Source organism: Leucoraja erinacea, chromosome 7 (genome assembly GCF_028641065.1).
Source record: "Leucoraja erinacea ecotype New England chromosome 7, Leri_hhj_1, whole genome shotgun sequence".
In the NCBI taxonomy this organism is placed as follows: Eukaryota; Metazoa; Chordata; class Chondrichthyes; order Rajiformes; family Rajidae; genus Leucoraja; species Leucoraja erinaceus.
The window spans coordinates 70,023,746-70,042,386 of record NC_073383.1 but is presented as its reverse complement, the minus strand read 5'-3'; the positions used below and the strand labels follow the sequence as shown (position 1 = coordinate 70,042,386).

At 46.2% G+C, this 18,641-nt stretch overlaps 1 protein-coding gene across 2 annotated transcripts in view; it reads right to left on the bottom strand.

The window, feature by feature from the left end:
* Positions 1-18,641, bottom strand: part of si:dkey-3d4.3 (ras guanine nucleotide exchange factor F) — a 57,795-nt gene that overhangs the window by 31,202 nt on the left and 7,952 nt on the right. The window contains exons 1-2 of one of the 2 annotated variants that reach the window (XM_055638746.1): positions 14,370-14,564; positions 9,152-9,438 (exon numbers count right to left, since the gene is read on the bottom strand). In XM_055638746.1, the coding sequence (XP_055494721.1) occupies positions 9,152-9,338 (187 nt within the window). In that variant the 5' untranslated portion in view covers positions 9,339-9,438; positions 14,370-14,564. Of the gene's footprint in view, positions 1-9,151; positions 9,439-14,369; positions 14,565-18,641 lie in introns of those variants that run through there. The other variant, XM_055638745.1, reaches the window with a different exon arrangement.

The window sequence follows — 18,641 nt, the reverse complement described above, 5'->3', positions numbered from 1 at the left end:
GAGGAAGGACATTCTTGCTATTGAAGGAGTGCAACATAGGTTCACGAGGTTAATTCACCGGATGGCGGGACTGTCATATGTTGAAAGAATGGGGCGGCTGGGCTTGTATACACTGGAATTTAGAAGGGCGAGAGGGGATCTTATTGAAACATATAAGATTATTAAGGAATTGGATACGCTAGAGAGGGGGGGGGGGGGGAGATGTTGGGAGAGTCCAGAACCAGAGGCCACAGTTTAAGAATAAGCAGTAGGCCATTTAGAATGATGATGAAGAAACACTTTTTCACCCAGTTGTGAATCTGTGGAATTCTCTGCCTCAGAAGGCAACGGAGGCCAATTCTCTGGATGCTTTCAATAGAGAGTTAGATAGAGCTCTTAAAGATAGCGGAGTCAAGGGGTATGGGGAGAAGGCAGGAACGGGGTACTGATTGTGGATGATCAGCCATGATCACATTGGCAGTGCTGGCTCAAAGGGCCGAATGGCCTACGCCTGCACCTATTGTCTATTGTTTATTGTATAATTGGCAATGCTGGAATGACAAGACCGTCTTAACCATGATTAAACTAAGTAGCTTGCAGATAGAGGAATGTAGAGGATGTACACGGACGTGGTGTCAAAGGACGAGAAGCCGAAGCAAAGAAGTGGAAGCCAAATAACCGAACGGAAACAAAGCCGAAACACCAAATAACCAAAAGCGTATGAAGCCGAAACGCCAACTAACCGAAACGGTGAGACGCCTAAAAGCAAACTGACTGAAAGGCCGCTCTGCCGAAAAGTCAAATAACGGACATGATGTCACCGGGGGGGGGCGGGACTTATCAGTGATTGGTCCAGATCCCCGCGTCCTTCACATCACTGGCCGGGGGATACGGGAGGGTGGGGGTCATTTTCCCACACAAGCCATAGGTGACTGGGCACGCTGAACCCGAGCACCAAGTTGTAAGCGTCCGAAGGAGCGCATCCCTCGGGACAGCCCCCACTCTCCCATGGCCACGGCCGCCCTCCGCCTCATCTCCCCCGTACTGTGTGTCGGCAGCGCTGGGTGGAGCGGAGGTGTGGGACAGGCTGGTCCCTCTGCCCACCCAGACTCACTGAGTCATCGCATTAAAACTCAAAAAAAAAGAGTTCCTGATTTAAAAACAAAAATGTTACATGTGTAAATAGTTCTTAAATTCAGGAACCTGGTTAATTAAGTGGTGGGAGTGTTTCCCCGTCCTAACTATGCCTTTGCTTTAGCTGGTGGTTACATCCATTCCATCCCTCCCTCGCAAAGATGCGAGATTTCATTAAGAACCCACTTGGATGAATAGATGCAAGCGGCATGTAAAGCGTCTCTCCCATGAGCGCAATACATGAAGCCGATGAAAGGAGACAACGGTCACACCAAAGATAGACACAAAACACTGGAGTGACTCCATGGGACAGGCAGCATCTCTGGAGAGAAGGAATGGGTGGAGTTTCGGGTCGAGACCCTTCAGACTCAGTTTTCAGGTCTGAAGAAGGGTCTCGACCCGAAACGTCACCCATTCCTTCTCTCCAGAGATGCTGCCTGTCCTGCTGAGTTACTCAAGCTTTGTGTGTCCATCTTCAGTTAAAACAGTTTACAGGTTATCTGGTAATAAATAAAGCATGCTTATTGTTGTCGGGGGGGGGAGTGTGTGGAAATAAAATTGTTTGTCGTCATGCACACTTGTCATTGGCCTGCCAAGGAATTTGTGTTCCCCCCCCATGTTTAAAAAGCGATTTACTATGGCTGCCAGTGCCCCGAGCCATCTGTCCCCGTGGCCGGGATGGGAGTGGATCACCCGGTGCGGGTGTTGGGGTCCGGGGGTCGGTGAATCACCCTGGTGTGGGGGTTGGGGTTCGATGGTGGTGACTCTGGGTCGCTTGGGCAGCACACAGCCCAGTGGTATGAATATTGATTTTTATCACTTCAGTTATGCCCTCTCTTCCTCTATCCCTCTCCCACCCAAGTCGCACTGGCTTCTCATTTTCACCCTACAAACAGCTAACAATGGCCCGTTTCCTGTATCATCGTTACTTTTTAGCATATCTTTCATTCATTGTTCTTTATCTCCCCACATCACCGCCTATATCTCTCATTTCCCTTATCGCTAACCTGTCCGAAGAAGGGTCTCGACCTGAAACGTCGCCCATTCCTTCTCTCCTGAGATGCTGCCTGTTACGCTGAGTTACTCCAGCGTTTGTGTCCACTTTCCCTTTACACTGGACCTCCCAAAGTGCCACACCTGGCACTTGCTTGGATGAACCTCCATCTGCCATTTCTCCAGCTGATCTATATCCTGCTAATACTTTAATGGCAACCCCCAGCAGTGTGTTCAATTTAATTAGAGACGATGTTACTGTTTAACAAGTGAAAGATCCCGCAAAGAATTCTCATGATCCCATTGTTAACAATTCTTTCTTTATTACGGAAATCACGGCCTATATTACGCAAATCACCAGGTTTATATATTAAAGTGTGCTACGTTGTTCCTTAATCTACATAACTACTCAGAGATTAAATCGTTTTTTTTCTTAGTTGCAAACAAAATAAATGCTGTGATTGACTTTCAAAGGTTCAAAGATATAGATATAGATAGATATGCCATTTATTGTCACTATACATGTACAGTGAAACTGAAAGCTGCTCGTACTCAGTGCATACATACAATTTAGCACAAAAAACAAGAAACAGAAAAAACAAAAAACAGAAGGGAGATGGGGGGGGGAATAGGTGCACAAATTCTGCGGCGCTACATACATATATACATATATACAGATGGAAGTCCATGTTGGGCGGTGTAGTCAGTGCATGTGTGAATTTGAATTTATAGTAGATATAATTCTCGGAAAGCAACTATTCCTGAGTCTGTTTGTCCTGGATTTGATGCACCTATAGCGCCTTCCAGAGGGCAGCAGGTCGAACAGTCCAAACGCAGGATGGGAGCTGTCTTTGGGAGTTCATTTATTGTCACATACACCAATTGGTATATTGAAATTCAAGTTGCCATTGCAGCACACTAATAAGAATACAACATAACATTATAAAGGAATTTAACAATAAACATAAAAATATCCCCCCACAGTGGTTCCCACTGTAACGGAAGGCACAAAGTCCAGTCCCCATCCCCTTGTTCACCCATAGTCGGGCCTATTGAGGCCTCCGCAGTCGCCGCTACGGCGGCCTAATGTTTCAGGCCCTACTCGCCGGGTGATGATGCTCCGGCATCGGGAGAACTCTCTAGTGACTTGGGATACCTGGAATGGCCGCTTCCTTACCGGAGACCGCGGCTTCCGATGCCAACAGGCAGAGCTGGAAGGAGCTCCACCACTGGCGATCTTGCCGAGAGATCCTAGGCTCCCGATGTAAAACTCAGCGCCGCCGCCCACGGCTGGCCGCTCCACAGACCCGCAGCTACGCGATGTTTCATCGTAGAAACATAGAAAATAGGTGAAGGAGTAGGCCATTCGCCCTTCGAGCCTGCACTGCACCACCATTCAATATGATCATGGTTGATCATCCAACTCAGTGTCATGTACCTGCCTTCTCTCCATACCCCCTGATACCTTTAGCCACAAGGCCCACATCTAACTCCCTCTTAAATATAGCCAATGAACTGGCCTCAACTACCTTCTGTGGCAGAGAATTCCAGAGATTCACCACTGTGTGAAAAATGTTTTTCTCATCTCGGTCCTAAAAGATTTCCCCCTTACCCTTAAACTGTGACCCCTTTTCTGGACTTCCCCAACATTGGGAACAATCTTCCTGCATCTAGCCTGTCCAACCCCTTAAGCATTTTGTAAGTTTCTATAAGATCCCCCCTCAATCTGCTAAATTCTAGCGAGTACAAACCAAGTCTATCCAGTCTTTCTTCATATGAAAGTCCTGACATCCCAGGAATCAGTCTGGTGAACCTTCTCTGTACTCCCTCTATGGCAAGAATGTCTTTCCTCAGATTAGGAGACCAAAACTGTACGAAATACTCCAGGTGTGGTCTTACCAAGACCCTGTACAACTGCAGTAGAACCTCCCTGCTCCTATACTCAAATCCTTTTGCTATGAATGCTAGCATACCATTTGCTTTCTTCACTGCCTGCTGCACCTGCATGCCTACTTTCAATGACTGGTGTACCATGACACCCAGGTCTCGTTGCATCTCCCCTTTTCCTAATCGGCCACCATTCAGATAATAGTCTACTTTCCTGTTTTTGCCACCAAAGTGGTTAACCTCACATTTATCCACATTATACTGCATCTGCCATGCATTTGCCCACTCACCCAGCCTATCCAAGTCAACTTGCAGCCTCCTAGCATCCTCCTCACAGCTAACACTGCCACCCAGCTTCGTGTCATCCGCAAACTTGGAGATGTTGCATTCAATTCCCTCGTCCAAATCATTAATATATATTGTAAATAGCTGGGGTCCCAGCACTGAGCCTTGCGGTATCCCACTAGTCACTGTCTGCCATTCTGAAAAGGACCCATTTACTCCTACTCTTTGCTTACTGTCTGCCAGCCAGTTCTCTATCCACATCAATACTGAACCCCAATACTATGTGCTTTAAGTTTGTATACTAATCTCTTATGTGGGACCTTGTCGAAAGCCTTCTGAAAGTCCAGATATAACACATCCACTGGTTCTCCCTTATCCACTCTACTAGTTACATCCTCGAAAAATTCTATAAGATTCGTCAGACATGATTTACCTTTCAAAAATCCATGCTGACTTTGTCCAATGATTTCACCACTTTCCAAATGTCCTGCTATCCCATCTTTAATAACTGACTCTAGAAATTTCCCCACTACCGATGTTAGACTAACTGGTCTGTAATTCCCCATTTTCTCTCTCCCTCCCTTTTCAAAAAGTGTGGTTATATTAGCTAGCCTTCAATCCTCAGGAACTACTCCATAATCGAAAGTGTTTTGAAAAATTATCACTATTGCTTCCACTATTTCTGGGGCTACTTCCTTAAGTACTCTGGGATGCAACCTATCTGGCCCTGGGGATTTATCAGCCTTTAATCCATTCAATTTACCTAACACCACCTCCCGGTTAACCTGGATTTCACTCAATTCCTCCATCTCATTTGACCCCCGGTCCCCTGCTATTTCCGGAAGATTATTTAAGTCTTCCTTAGTGAAGACAGAACCAAAGTAGCTATTCAATTGGTCTGCCGTGTCCTTGTTCCCCATGATCAATTCACCCGTTTCTGACTGCAAGGGACCTACATTTGTTTTAACTAATCTTTTTCTCTTCACATATCTATAAAAACTTTTGCAGTCAGTTTTTATGTACCCTGCCTGTTTGTAACAGTTTGGAACTCATTGTAACATACAGAATAGTGAGGTGTGGATAGAGTGTAGGTGGAGAGGATGTTTCCACTTGTGGGAGAGTCTAGGGCTAGAGGTCATAGCCTCAGAATTAGATGTTCTTTTAGAAAGGAGATGAGGAGAAATGTCCTTAGTCAGAGGATGGTGAATCTGTGGAATTCTTTGCCACAGAAGGCTGTGGAGGCCGTCAGTGGATATTTTTAAGGCAGAGATGGATAGGTTCATGATTGATACAGGTGTCAGAGGTTATGGGGAGAAGGCAGGAGAATGGGGTTAGGAGGTAGAGATAGATCAGCCACGATGGAATGGCGGAGTAGACTTGATGGGCCAAAGAGCCTAATTCTACTCCACCATGATCAAAAACCTCTGGTGAAGACTCAAATGAGCAATCATTTTGCTGAAAGTGACAAATTTGTCCACAGCCTGTTAAAGTAACTCCTGAAGAAGGGTCTCGACCCGAAATCTCATCCATTTCTTCTCTCCGGTGATGCTGCCAGCCCCGCTGAGTTACTCCAGCACTTGGTGTCTACCTTCAAAGTAATGCACTTACGCATGTTAAACCAGTAATTTGTTCAACCAAATCATGGACATTATTGTTGACACAATTAATCGTATTAGTTCACAGTAATTGGTGTGCCTTACTTCTAGCCGTCTCATCTGTTCAGTTACATGTGACAAGGAAGTAGGAAACATAAAACTAGTTTCCCCAACATAATGCATTCCAAATCTGAACAGTGCAAATCTAATCTTTACTAATTTGCTGCTTTTAATCCCAATTTACTTCACAATTCCTTCTCCATTCAAGTCATTAACTGGACAAGATTGCTCCCCAACTGATGCTTAACATTATTATTATTATTGAAAACATTAGCGACGCAGTGGTGCTGGTTTCCAACGGGAAGGGTGATGGACGCACCACACATCTCTGTCCTCCAGTTCCTGCGGACTTCCACTGCTGGAAGTAAAGGATTTGTGCTTTATCTTCATTCCTTACTATGCTATGTACGACAGTGATCGCAACTTCTACTGAAGTGTGGATGGCCGTTGGCTCGCTAGAAGTTCACCTGCCGTTTGACAGGTCTTGTTTGTTGTCCTGCTGGGGGTCCATAGCCCCCTTCCTCACCTGGCAAACCAGGTGGGGGAGTCGGTTGAGTCGCCGATTATCCGACCAAGGAGCAGGTAGCACGGGGTTACATGGTACCCGTGGTGGGTGGGAGGGAGGGGGGGGGGGGGGGGAAACTCCTCCCAACCTGACCTGATGCTTATCAACAATTGCAATTTTATACGACCTGGTGAAAGATCGGATGTCAATGTGGCAAACTAAATTCCATGCATTTCCAGTGCCTCTGACTCATACAAAACATACGTGGTAGGAACCGAGGAGAAATATTTTAACAATTCATGAAAGGAGCGTGTTGCAATCTTTACGAGAAGAAAACAAGGAAGAAAAATGTCTGAGAAAAATTCTCCAATTGCTGAGAATGGTTATTTTATTTAGCCTGTCTGTGGTGGCAGGGTGGCACAGTGGTACAGAACCGGGTTTGACTCTGACTACGGGTGCCGTCTGTATTGAGTATGTGCTCTGGTATCCTCCTACATTCCAAAGACATACAGGTTTGTAGGTTAATTGGCTTCTGTAAAAATACTAAATTATCCCTAGTCTGTAGGATGGTGCTAGTGTACGTCGGGGGGAAGGGGGGGGGTCAAGGAAAGGGCATTCACGTCGTGGCCCTGTTTCTGTTTTCACCAATCTTTCCACCACCACACACTCAAGAAGTGCAAGACAGGCATCATTGTGTGCAGAAGCGGAGAAGTGTGTAGAGCTCTGCCTGAACAACTTCTAATCTTGTGTGTGGAAGCGATAAGAAGAAGTGTACAGGGATCGCTGGTTGGGGCAATTTGGTGGGCCAAAGGGCCTGTTTCCGTGTGTATCTCTGAACTAAACTAATGATATTCGGAGATAGAGTGTTGAAATAGGCCCTTTGGCCCACCAAGTCCGTGCCAACCAACAATCACCCGTTCACTAGTTCTATCCTACACACCAGGGACAATTTGCGGAAGCCAAATAACCTACAAACCTGCACGCCTTTGGAATGTGGGAGGAAACTGGAGCACCCGGAGAAAACCCACCCGGTCACTAGAAGAAGGTACAAAATCCAAGCACCCGTGGTCAGGATCAAACGCGAGTCTCTGGTGTTGTTTAGTTTAGAGAAACAGCGCGGAAACAGGCCCTTTCGGCCCACCGGGACTGCGCCGACCAGCGATCCCCGCAAATTAACACTATCCTATACCCACTAGGGACAATTTTCACCTTTACGAAGCCAATTAACCTGTATGCCTTTGAAGTATGGGAGGAAACCAAAATCTCAGAGAAAACCCACGCAGGTCACGTGGAGAACGTACAAACTCCGTACAGACTGCACCCGTAGTCAGGATTGAACCCGGGTCTCCAGCGCTGCATTCGCTGTTAAGGCAGCAATTCTATCGCTGTGCCACTCTGGCATCCAAATAAAAATCCATTTCCCATGTCGTACCTCCATGCAAGAGCGACTAGTAAACTTTGAGAAATAAATTGTGTATAAATGCTTGCTTTGTGCATCGGTGTTAAAATACACAGATGTTCCACTTTTTCCCTTGCCGGCAACCTCAATTTTCATGGTTTAATCTCTAACTAGTTAACTAGTGTTAACATAACCCAGTGAACTTTACAGTCTAATCAGTAGAGCACTCGACTGAGCAAATCATCAAGTAATTTAAAATACGTCCCCCTTTAGCCCAGCCACATCCCACACCATATCGGAATTCAAACTTCACCAGCTTCATATTTTACTGGAGTAGCTCTGCCAGCTTTCAGCTTGTGGACCCATTTATCTTACAGCACTCTGCCCACCACTTCAGTATTAGACATCGATAGTTAGTCATGAGAGGCATTTAGTTGCAAAAAAAAAAGAAAAAAAAGAGCAGCTGGAGGAACTCAATGGGTTGGGCCGCATCTGCTGAGATAAAATAGACAGATGATGCATTGGGTCGGTACCCTTCTTCAGAAAGGGAAGCTACATGTATGTAGAAACAGCCAAGAGGTAAACACAAAAAGCTGGAGTAGCAGGTCAGGCAGCACCTCTGGAGAGAAGGAATAGGTGACATTTCGGGTCAATACAGTTGCAGGAGTAGGCCATTCGGCCCTTCGAGCCAGCACCGCCTTTCAATGGGATCATGGCTGATCATCCCCACTTAGTACCCCGTTCCTGCCTTCTCCCCATATCCCCCGACTCCGCTATCTTTAAGAGCCCCATATTTGTAGATTGTCCCTAGTGTGTGTAGGATAGTGTTAATGCGCAGGAACCGCTGGTCAGTGCAAACTTGATGGGCTGAATGGCCTGTTTCTGCACTGTACCTCTAAAACTAAAACAGACCCTTCGGCCCACCGGGTCCGCGCCGACCAGCGATCCCCAAACACTAACGCTATCCGACACACACTAGGGACAATGTACAATTATACCAAGCCAATTAACCTACAAACCTGTGCGTGTTTGGAGTGTGAGAGGAAACCAGAGATCCAGGAGAAAATCCACACAGGTCACGGCGAGAACGTACATACTCCGTACAGAAAGCACCCGTAGTCAGGATTGAACACAGGTCTCTGACGCTGTAAGATAGCAACACTATCGCTGCACCACTGCGCCGCCCACAACCCGCTGCTCGTTTCAGAGTGCTGTTGGAGAGAATTAACAGCAGCGGCATCTGCATCCCATGAACGAATGAGTAAGTACCAAGGACAAGTTAAATTAAAGTCAAATAAACTTGCGACATCTTACCAATGCTGTATCTCCAGAAATCCTTCAGCCCATTTTGTCTTCGGCCTCCATAAAGATAAATATATCCCATGTAGATGCAACATCCATGCTTATACCGTTCCACTGGAGCTGCTTTAGTCTGGGAGAGATGTCTCCATACAGGCTGGCCAAATCCCTTATACATAACGTTCTGTTGTAGCCAGATCATTCAGCTATGAACAGCCAAGATGGAACAACCATGTTGACTTGCGCAGGGGGCTGTACTCCTAGGTTAGTTGGAAAGCTCTGGATGAGCACCATACAATGATCTACAAATGAAAGAAAGCGGTTATTAATTTTTAGCATCAGGTTAGTTTAGTTTAATTTAGAGATACAGCGTGGAAACAGGCCCTTCGGCCCACCAAGTCCATGCCGACCAGCGATCCCTGTGAAGGTGCTAATAGTCAAACCTAATAGTCAAATCTAATATGGAGTCATTCTTCTGCAAAGTCATTCAGACTTGGCACCAAGCCATTCATTGTTCTACTAGTCAATGCTTTTGTCAAAGAACAATTTTAGATTTGACTATTAGATTTGACTATTAACACTTTCATTTGCACACGAACGCTATCACACACACACACACACACACACACTAGGGACAATTTACAATTATTCCAAGCCATTTAGCCTACAAACCTTGGAATATGGAACGTCCTTGGAATGTGGAAGGAAACCAGAGCTCCCGGAGAAAACCCACGGAGGCCACGGGGAGAGCGGTCAAATTCCGTACCGATAGCAGTTGTAATCAGGATTGAACTCAGGCCTCTGGCACTGCAAGGCAGCAACCACTACCGCAACACAAAAAAACTAAGTACAAACTTCAATGTGAATTTTCTAAAAACATTCTGTATCAAACGCAGCAGAGATAATAGATTTTGTGCTTCACTTCTGCGCCAAGATTTTGTTTCACAATCCTAATAAAATATTTTAAAGATGTTCTATTCTGAAAGCTTCTGGTTACTTCAGCAAATCTCCGAGCACCTCCCACCTGATACCAACCTTTAGGATCATAGAGCCATACAGCATGGAAACAGGCCCTTCAGCCCAACTCGTCCATGCTAACCAAGATCCCACGTCTAAGCTAGTCCATTTGCCTGCATTTGGCGCATATCTCTCTAAAATGTTCTTATTGATAAACCCGACTTTTAAATATTCTTAAAAGATAAACACAAAGTGCTGGAGTAACTCACTGAAACTTACAAAATAATGAAAGGCATAGATACGAGTAGATGTGGAAAGGATATTTCCACTGGTGGGAGAGTCTAGGACCAGAGGTCATAGCCTGAGAATTAAAGGGCGCACTTTTAGAAAGGAGGTGAGGAAGAACTTCTTTAGTCAGAGGGTAGTTAATCTGTGGAATTCATTGCCACAGGGGGCTGTGGAGGCCAAGTCAGTGGATATTTTTAAGGCAGAGATAGACAAATTCTTGATTAGAACGGGTATCAAGGGTTACGGGGAGATGGCAGGAAAATTGGATTAGGAGCCAGAGATCAGCCATGATTGAATGGCGGAGTAGACTGGATGGACCGAATGGCTTAATTCTACTCCGATAACATGAACTCAGCGGGCCAGGCAGCCTTTCTGGAGAAAAAGGATGGGTGACATTTTGGGTTAGGACCCTTTTTCAATGTTCTTATTGCATCGACTCAACTAATTTCCTCTGGCTGCTCCTTCCATGTACTCACCACCATCAGTGTGGAAAAATTGACCCTCAGGTTCCTATTAAATATTTCCCCTCAAAGTCATAGATTAGTCATAGATTGTGGAAACAGGCCCTTCGGCCCAACTCACCCACACTGGCCAACAATGGCCCAGCTACCCTAGTCCCACTTGCCTGCGATGGACCATAACCCTCCAAACCTGTCCCACCCTTGTACCTGTTCAACTGTTTCTTAAACGATGGGATTGTCCCAGCCTCAACTACCGCCTCTGGCAGCTTGTTCCATACACCCACCGCCCTCTGTGTGGAAAAGTCACCCCTCGGATTCCTATTAAATCTTTTCCCCTTCACCTTGAACCCGTGTCCTCTAGTCCTCAATTCCCCTACTCGGCGTAAAATACTCTGCGCATCTACCCGATCTATTCTTAAGGGGTTGGACAGGCTAGATGCAGGAAGATTGTTCCCGATGTTAGGGAAGTCCAGGACAAGGGGTCACAGCTTAAGGATAAGGGGGAAATCCTTTAAAACCGAGATGAGAAGAACTTTTTCACACAGAGAGTGGTGAATCTCTGGAACTCTCTGCCACAGAGGGTAGTTGAGGCCAGTTCATTAAGAGGGAGTTAGATGTGGCCAAGGGGATCAGGGGGTATGGAGAGAAGGCAGGTACGGGATACTGAGTTGGATGATCAGCCATGATCATATTGAATGGCGGTGCGGGCTCGAAGGGCCGAATGGCCTACTCCTGCACCTAATTTCTATGTTTCTATGTTTCTATTCCTCTCATGATTTTGTACACCTCTATCAGATCTCCCCTCATCCTCCTACGCTCCACAGAATAAAGACCCAGCCTAATCAATCTCTCCCTATAGCTCATACCCTCTAGTCCTGGAAACATCCTCATAAATCTTTTCTGAACCCTTTCAAGCTTGACAATATCTTTCCTACAACATGCTGCCCAGAAATGAACACAATATCTAAATGCAGTCTCACGAACATCTTATACAACTGCAACATGACCTCCCAACTTCGATACTCAATACTCTGACTGATGAAACCTAAGGTCACCTTAAACCTAAGCCCTCTAGTTCATGAATCCCCTATCCTGGGAAGAAGACTGTGCATTTACCTAATGTCCGTCATAATTTTACTAGATCTCCCCTCAGCCTCCCATAAGTCAAGGAATCGAATACTTGCTGCTCGTACAGTTTGTATCCCTTCGTTATCACCTTTTCCACAGCCGACAATGGACCATTGTGGGCTCCACCGTTCTTGAGTCATCGGTGCCGGCTGCGATTTGTTCTGTGCCTTTACATACCTCTAGTTTCCCTCTCCCCCGACTCTAAGTCTGAAGATGAGTCTTGACCCGAAACGTCGCCTATTCGAGTTCTCCAGAGATGCTGCCTGACCCGCTGAGTTATTTCAGCTTTTTGTGTCTACCCTAGCTGCCCAACCTCTTGCAGAAAGTCAAAGTTAGTGCCATATACAGCACAGAAACAGGCCCTTCGGCCCAACTTGTCCATGCTGAACAAGATGGCCACCTACGCTAGTCCCACCTGCCCATGTTTGGCATCTCTCCTTCAAAATATTTCCCATCCATGTACCTGTCCAAATGTCATTTAAATGTTCTTACAGTGCCTGCTTCAACTACCTCTTCTGGCAGCTCGTTCCATAGACCCACCAGTGGTGGAATATGGCCTCATCTCTCAACAGTCCAGGTCCATAGTGAGGATTACAAAACTAACAGTCCAGGCTTTTAGATATTAGTTCTATAGTTTCATCAGAAGATGGACACAAAATGCAGAGTAACTCAGCAGCACCCCTGGAGGGGAATGGGTGACATTTCGGGTCAAGACCCTTCAACAGACCCTGCCTGAAGAATATTATAAACTTCTATCAGGTCTCATTGGGTCATAAGTGAAAGGAGCAGAATACAGACCCTGTCTGAAGAAGGGTCTTGACCTGGAACGCCATCCATTGAATAGACAATAGGTGCAGGAGGAGGCCATTCGGACCTTCGAGCCAGCACCACAATTCAACATGATCATGGCTGATCATCCACAATCAGTATCCTGTTCCTGCCTGCTCCCCATATCCCTTGACGCCGCTATCTGTAAGAGCTCTATCCAACTCTCTCCTGAAAGCATCCTTCCCTCCAGAGATGCTGCCTGTCCCGCTGAGTTGCTCCAGAATTTTGTGTCTATCTTTGGTGTAAACCAGCATCTGCAGTTCCTTCCTGCGCATCGATAGCGTAGCCACCTTATTATTGCACTCTCCACTAGCAACCAGAGGTAAATGCTCATGGGAAAACATGTTCAAGTCCAATGTTGCTATTTATAGTCCCCACAGAGTCAATCAGAGCTGAACTTTAAGATGTGATGTTATGGAAACACTTCGACAAACAAATAGAGATAATAGTCCAGTACGCACTGCAGTCAAAACTGAATAGATCAGGTATTTTACATTCTGGTTTTGATAGATATTTTTTTACCCAAACTGGGACATGGGGGGATTTTTACCATTGGATCAGAACAGCCATGATCTAACATTAAAAAAACTACCGAACAAATCTACAAGGTCAGAGGGGAAAATTTTAAAGATATCTAAGGCAATATTATTCCCCCTTAAGTGGTGGGTAACTGGAACATGCTGCCAAGGCTGGTGTTGGAAGCAGATACGATAGTGGTATTTAAGAGGCTTTTTCGACAAGCACACTGATACGCAAGGAATTGATGAATGTGGATCACGTGCAGGGTGATGAGATTAGTTTAATCTGCCATCATGTTTGGCACACACAATGTGGGCCAAAGGGACTGTTCCTGTGCTCTGCTGTTCAATGTCTATAAATTCTACCAGCAAATTATTTTTAGCAACTTGTCACCGGGGATTATGTTTCTCAATCTGCTCTCCACATTAGATTTATCTATCCTAACAGATTAACAGCATTCACATCCTACAACATTTTAAACAACCCGTCTGTAAAAGTCTGGGACTGCTACCCTCATCTGCCTCAGAGGGCGGGGGAGGCAGGTTCTCTGGGTGCTTTCAAGAGAGAGCTAGATGGGGCTCCGAAAATAGCAGAGTCAGGGGATATAGGGAGAAGGCAGGAATGGGGTACTGATTGGGGATGATCAGCCATGATTACATTGAATGGCTGGCGGTGCTGGCTCGAAGGGCCGAATGGCCTACTGCGTATATTGTCTATTATCTCGCTTTCTCATCCACTCCCTACTCACTAGCGGCGATTTACAAAGGCCCAGTTAACCTATCAAACCTGCACACATTTGGGATGTGGGAACAAACTGGAGCATCTGATTCTCTGACACCCAGTGGAAACCTATGCGGTCACAAGGAGAAAGTGCAAACTCCACACACAAACACACACACACACACACACACACACAGCACCAGAGGTCAGGATCGAACCCTGGGCTCTGGCATTGTAGGGCAGCAGGTCTCTCAGCTGCGTGTGGTGTCTGTCACCCTAGACAGTTAAGACGTTGGATTGGTTCCGACACTGGCAAATGCTGCTCGGCCCACCTCTTATGTAGCAGTGGCAAGTCCAGCCAAGCAGCATCCCCATCGTATCAGTCAGGTGTGTGTTGTGATCGGCCCTGGTTTTCCAGGCATGAGGAGGTGGGCAAGGACCATCGGGTTGGAAAGTCTGCCACCTATCCTTTCAAACTGCCACACACCCAACCTCACACATCTAGCCTTCCGTGTTCTAGAACCTACCGACTTCAAATGCCAGTGTTCCAGTATTTAATTCTCCCTGTAAAAGCCCTGTCCCACGGTACGAGTTCATTCCAAGAGCTCTCCCGAGTTTTAAAAAAATCAAACTCGTGGTAAGGACGGAGAATGAATGTTGCGGGTACGTCGGAGCTCGGGGACGTCTCTTAGCGGCTCGTAACGCTAACTGCAGATACTCGGGAAGACTCGCTAACTGCAGGTAAGCACGGGAAGACTCGTGAAGATTGTCAACATGTTGAAAAATGTCCACGAGATCCCCGAGTACCGACGAGTGGCCATTACCGTAAATCTCCGAGTTCGAATCAGGGCAAACGCGGGAGAACTCTTGGAATGAACTCGTACCGTGGGACAGGGCTTTAACTCTCAACGCGTGGTCCTCATGTTGCACAGTAGTCACTTTAAACTGCAACGCCCAGGTTCAGGAACAGCTTCCTCTCAACGGCCTTCAGGCTATTGAACGCTACGAACTCCAAACTAAACTCTGAATGACGAAAGTCTTGGGTTGCACGAGGGACTTTGAACTTTGTTTAGTTTTTGCACTGTATTGGCCTTTTATTTGTTGAGCTTTTTAGTTGCTCTTTATATTATCCATTGAATGCTGTGTTTACAAAGCTCTTGCGCTGCTTCTGGGAGTGTGAATTTTGTTGTTCTATTTTGGTACTTATGTCAACGAAACATTCTTGGCAGACAAAAAATTCAGAAGCCTAGACCAATAATCTAAGACTGGAGTTAAAATGCCCTGTGGCAAGGACATTGGATTTCAGTTATTCGTAATTAAATAAATCTACCAACGTAGATCCCTGGATAGAGTGAATGTGGAGAGGATGTTTCCATTAGTGGGAGAATCTAAGACCAGAGGCCATCACCTCATAATAGGACATACCTTTAGAAAGGAGAAGAGGAGGAATTTCTTTAGTTAGAGGGTGGTGAATCTGTGGAATTCATTGCCACAGACGGCTGTGGAGGCCAAGACATGTGCTATTTCTAAGGCGGAGATTCACAGATTCTTGATTAGTAAGAGTGTCAGAGTTTATGGGCAGAAGGCAGGAAAATGGGGTTGAAAGGGAAAGATAGATCAGCTATGATTGAATGGTGGAGTAGACTTGATAGGCCGAATGGATTCATTCTGCTCATAGAAATCATGAATGCACGAGATACAATGTACAAGGAAATTTGGTCGTTTCCCTGACCCAATGCGCACCGCACGTTATGTGCAGGGAAGCGCTTACACGGTGGCATAACAGTAGAACTACTGGCTTACAGCGCCAGAGACTAGGGTCCGATCCTGGCTACGAGTGGTGTCTATACGGACTTTGTACCTTCTCCCCGTGACCTGCGTAGGTTTTCTCCAAGATCTTCGGTTTACTCCCACATTCCAAAGACGTACAGGTTTGTTGTTTAATTGTCTTGGTATAAATGTAACTTGTCCTTAGTGTGTGTAGGAGGATGTTAATTTGCAGGGATCGCTGGTCGGTGTGAACTGGGTGGGCCAAAAGGCTCGTTTCCGCGCTTGTCATCCGGTGCTCCGTGAGCCGGCAGCCTTGCCAACAGCTGTTCGTTCTTTCAACTTTTTTTTTGTTTTTAGCATGTCTAAAAGTGTGTTTTTAATGTGGTGTGTGTGTGTGTGTGTGTGTGTGTGTGTGTGTGTGTGTGTGTGTGTGTGTGTGTGTGTGTGTGTGTGTGTGTGTGTGTGTGGTGTGGTGTGTGTGGTGGGGGGGGGGGGGGGGGGGGAAATAGGGGGAAACTGTTTTTTTAGTCACTTACCTCGGTGGAATGCGACTATTCTCCTAGTCGTATTTTCGCCCTCCTTCACGACCTAACAGATTGGATTGATGCAGCCTCTCCTGGAGTCGGACCCAGAGCTTCAGCAGCGGGCGCAGCGCGAACTTTCCATCGCAGAGCCGGGTGATCCCTTGCCGGGTATCGCCAGAAGAAGAAGTGCTCCGATCGCTGGCCCGCGGACTGCAGCATCCTGAAGCCGCGGTCTGCGGAGCTTCTAGCCATGGGCGAGGCGTGGACGTTCCATCGCGGAGTCTGGGATCCCTCGCCGGGAAGAGCTCCGACCACCGGTCTGCGGCCTAACATCGTGAAGCCACAGTCTCCGGTAGGAACTGGTCGAATCGGGAACACAATCCACCCTTGCCGCAGAGACTGGTCCGCCCGCCCTTCTCGACGTCGGAGTTTCGAGTATCCCGACGAGAGGGCCTGTACATCGGGCCGTCAGCATCGGGCCATCAACTACGGCGGGTTCATGGCCCCGACCAAGGATGAACAAAGGAGGAGGGCTGACTGAATGTTATTGCCTTCCACCACAGTGAAGAATGTTGATTCCACTGTGGTGGATGTTCATGTAATATTCTAATTGTGTATTGTGTTATTTTTGCTTGTGTTGCTGCATGATAAATGAAATTCCACTGTAATTGGTGCATGTGGCAATAAATGTAAACTTGAACTTGTCTCTCTAAAACTAAAGGAAACATGACGACGATTCCTTTTGCCCTCCGTTCCCTTTTGAATTCGCATTTATTGACCACATCCTCTCGCTTCAACTGTAACTTGTCAACCTAATTTTGTAATGGTTAAACTGCTGGGGGGGGGAAAAAAAGTATAAAACTCTGCCAATTGCTCAGTCCTTTATGACAACAGTAACCACAGCAACTATGATATTCTGCTGTCCGCGTTTTAAGTTGCGCTACAGACTTTGTTTTTTTTGCACTATTATGGTTACACTATTATATTAGTTATTCATTTATTGTATTTTTGATTTGTTATATCTTATCGGTCTTATAACCATAGACAATAGGTGCAGGAGTAGGCCGTTCGGCCCTTCGAGCCAGCACCGCCATTCAATGTGATCATGGCTGATCATCCCCAATCAGTACCCCATTCCTGCTTTCTTACCATATCCCTTGATTCCGTAAATCCAAGAAAGAGCCCTATCTAGCTCTCTTGTGAAAGTATCCAGAGAACCGGCCTCCACCGCCCTCTGAGGCAGTGAATTCCACAGACTTACAACTCTCTGTGAGAAAAAGTGTTTCCTCATCTCCGTTCTAAATGGCTTACTCCTTATTCGTCAACTGTGGCCCCTAGTTCTGGACTCCCCCAACATCGGGAACATATTTCCTGCCTCTAGCGTGTCCAAACCCTTAACAATCTTATATGTTCCAATAAGATCCCCTCTCATCCTTCTAAACTCCAGAGTGTACAAGCCCAACAACTCCATTCTCTCAGCATATGACAGTCGCGCCCCCATCCCGGGAATTAACTTTGTAAACCTACGCTGCACTCCCTTAATAGCAAGAATTTTCTTCCTCAAATTAGGGGACAAAAACTGCACACAATACTCCAGGTGTGGTCCCACTAGGGCCCTGTACAACTGCAGAAGGACCTCTTTGCTCCTATACTCGAATCTTCTTATTATAAAGGCCAACATGCCAATCGCTTTCTTCACTGCCTGCTGTACCTGCATACTTACTTTCATAGACTGATGAACAAGGACCCCCAGATCCTGTTGTACTTCCCCTTTTCCCAACTTGACACCATTTAGATAGTAATCTGCCTTCCTGTTTTTGATACCAAAGTGGATAACATCACATTTATCCGCATTAAACTTCACCTGCCATGCTTCTCCTCACTCCCCCAACCTGTCCCAAGTCACCCTGCATTCTCATAGCATCATCCTCACAGTTCACACTGCCACCCAGCTTTGTGTCATCAGCAAATTTGCTAATGTTACTTTGAATCCCTTCATCTAAATCATTGATGTAGATTGTAAATAGCTGCGGTCCCAGCGCCGAGCCTTGTGGTACCCTACTACTCACTGCCTGCAATTCTGAACGGGACCCGTTTTACTCTTTGTTTCCCGTCTGCCAACCAATTTTCTATCCATGTCAGCACTCTACCCCCAATACCATGTGCCATAATTTTGCCCACTAATCTCCTATGTGGGACCTTATCAAACGTTAACAAGCCTGTTAAACTGCACAAGTATAAATTTCACTGTACTGTTGATGCTGCAGATGACAATTAAACACTCTTGACTTGACAATAAAGGAGCATCTG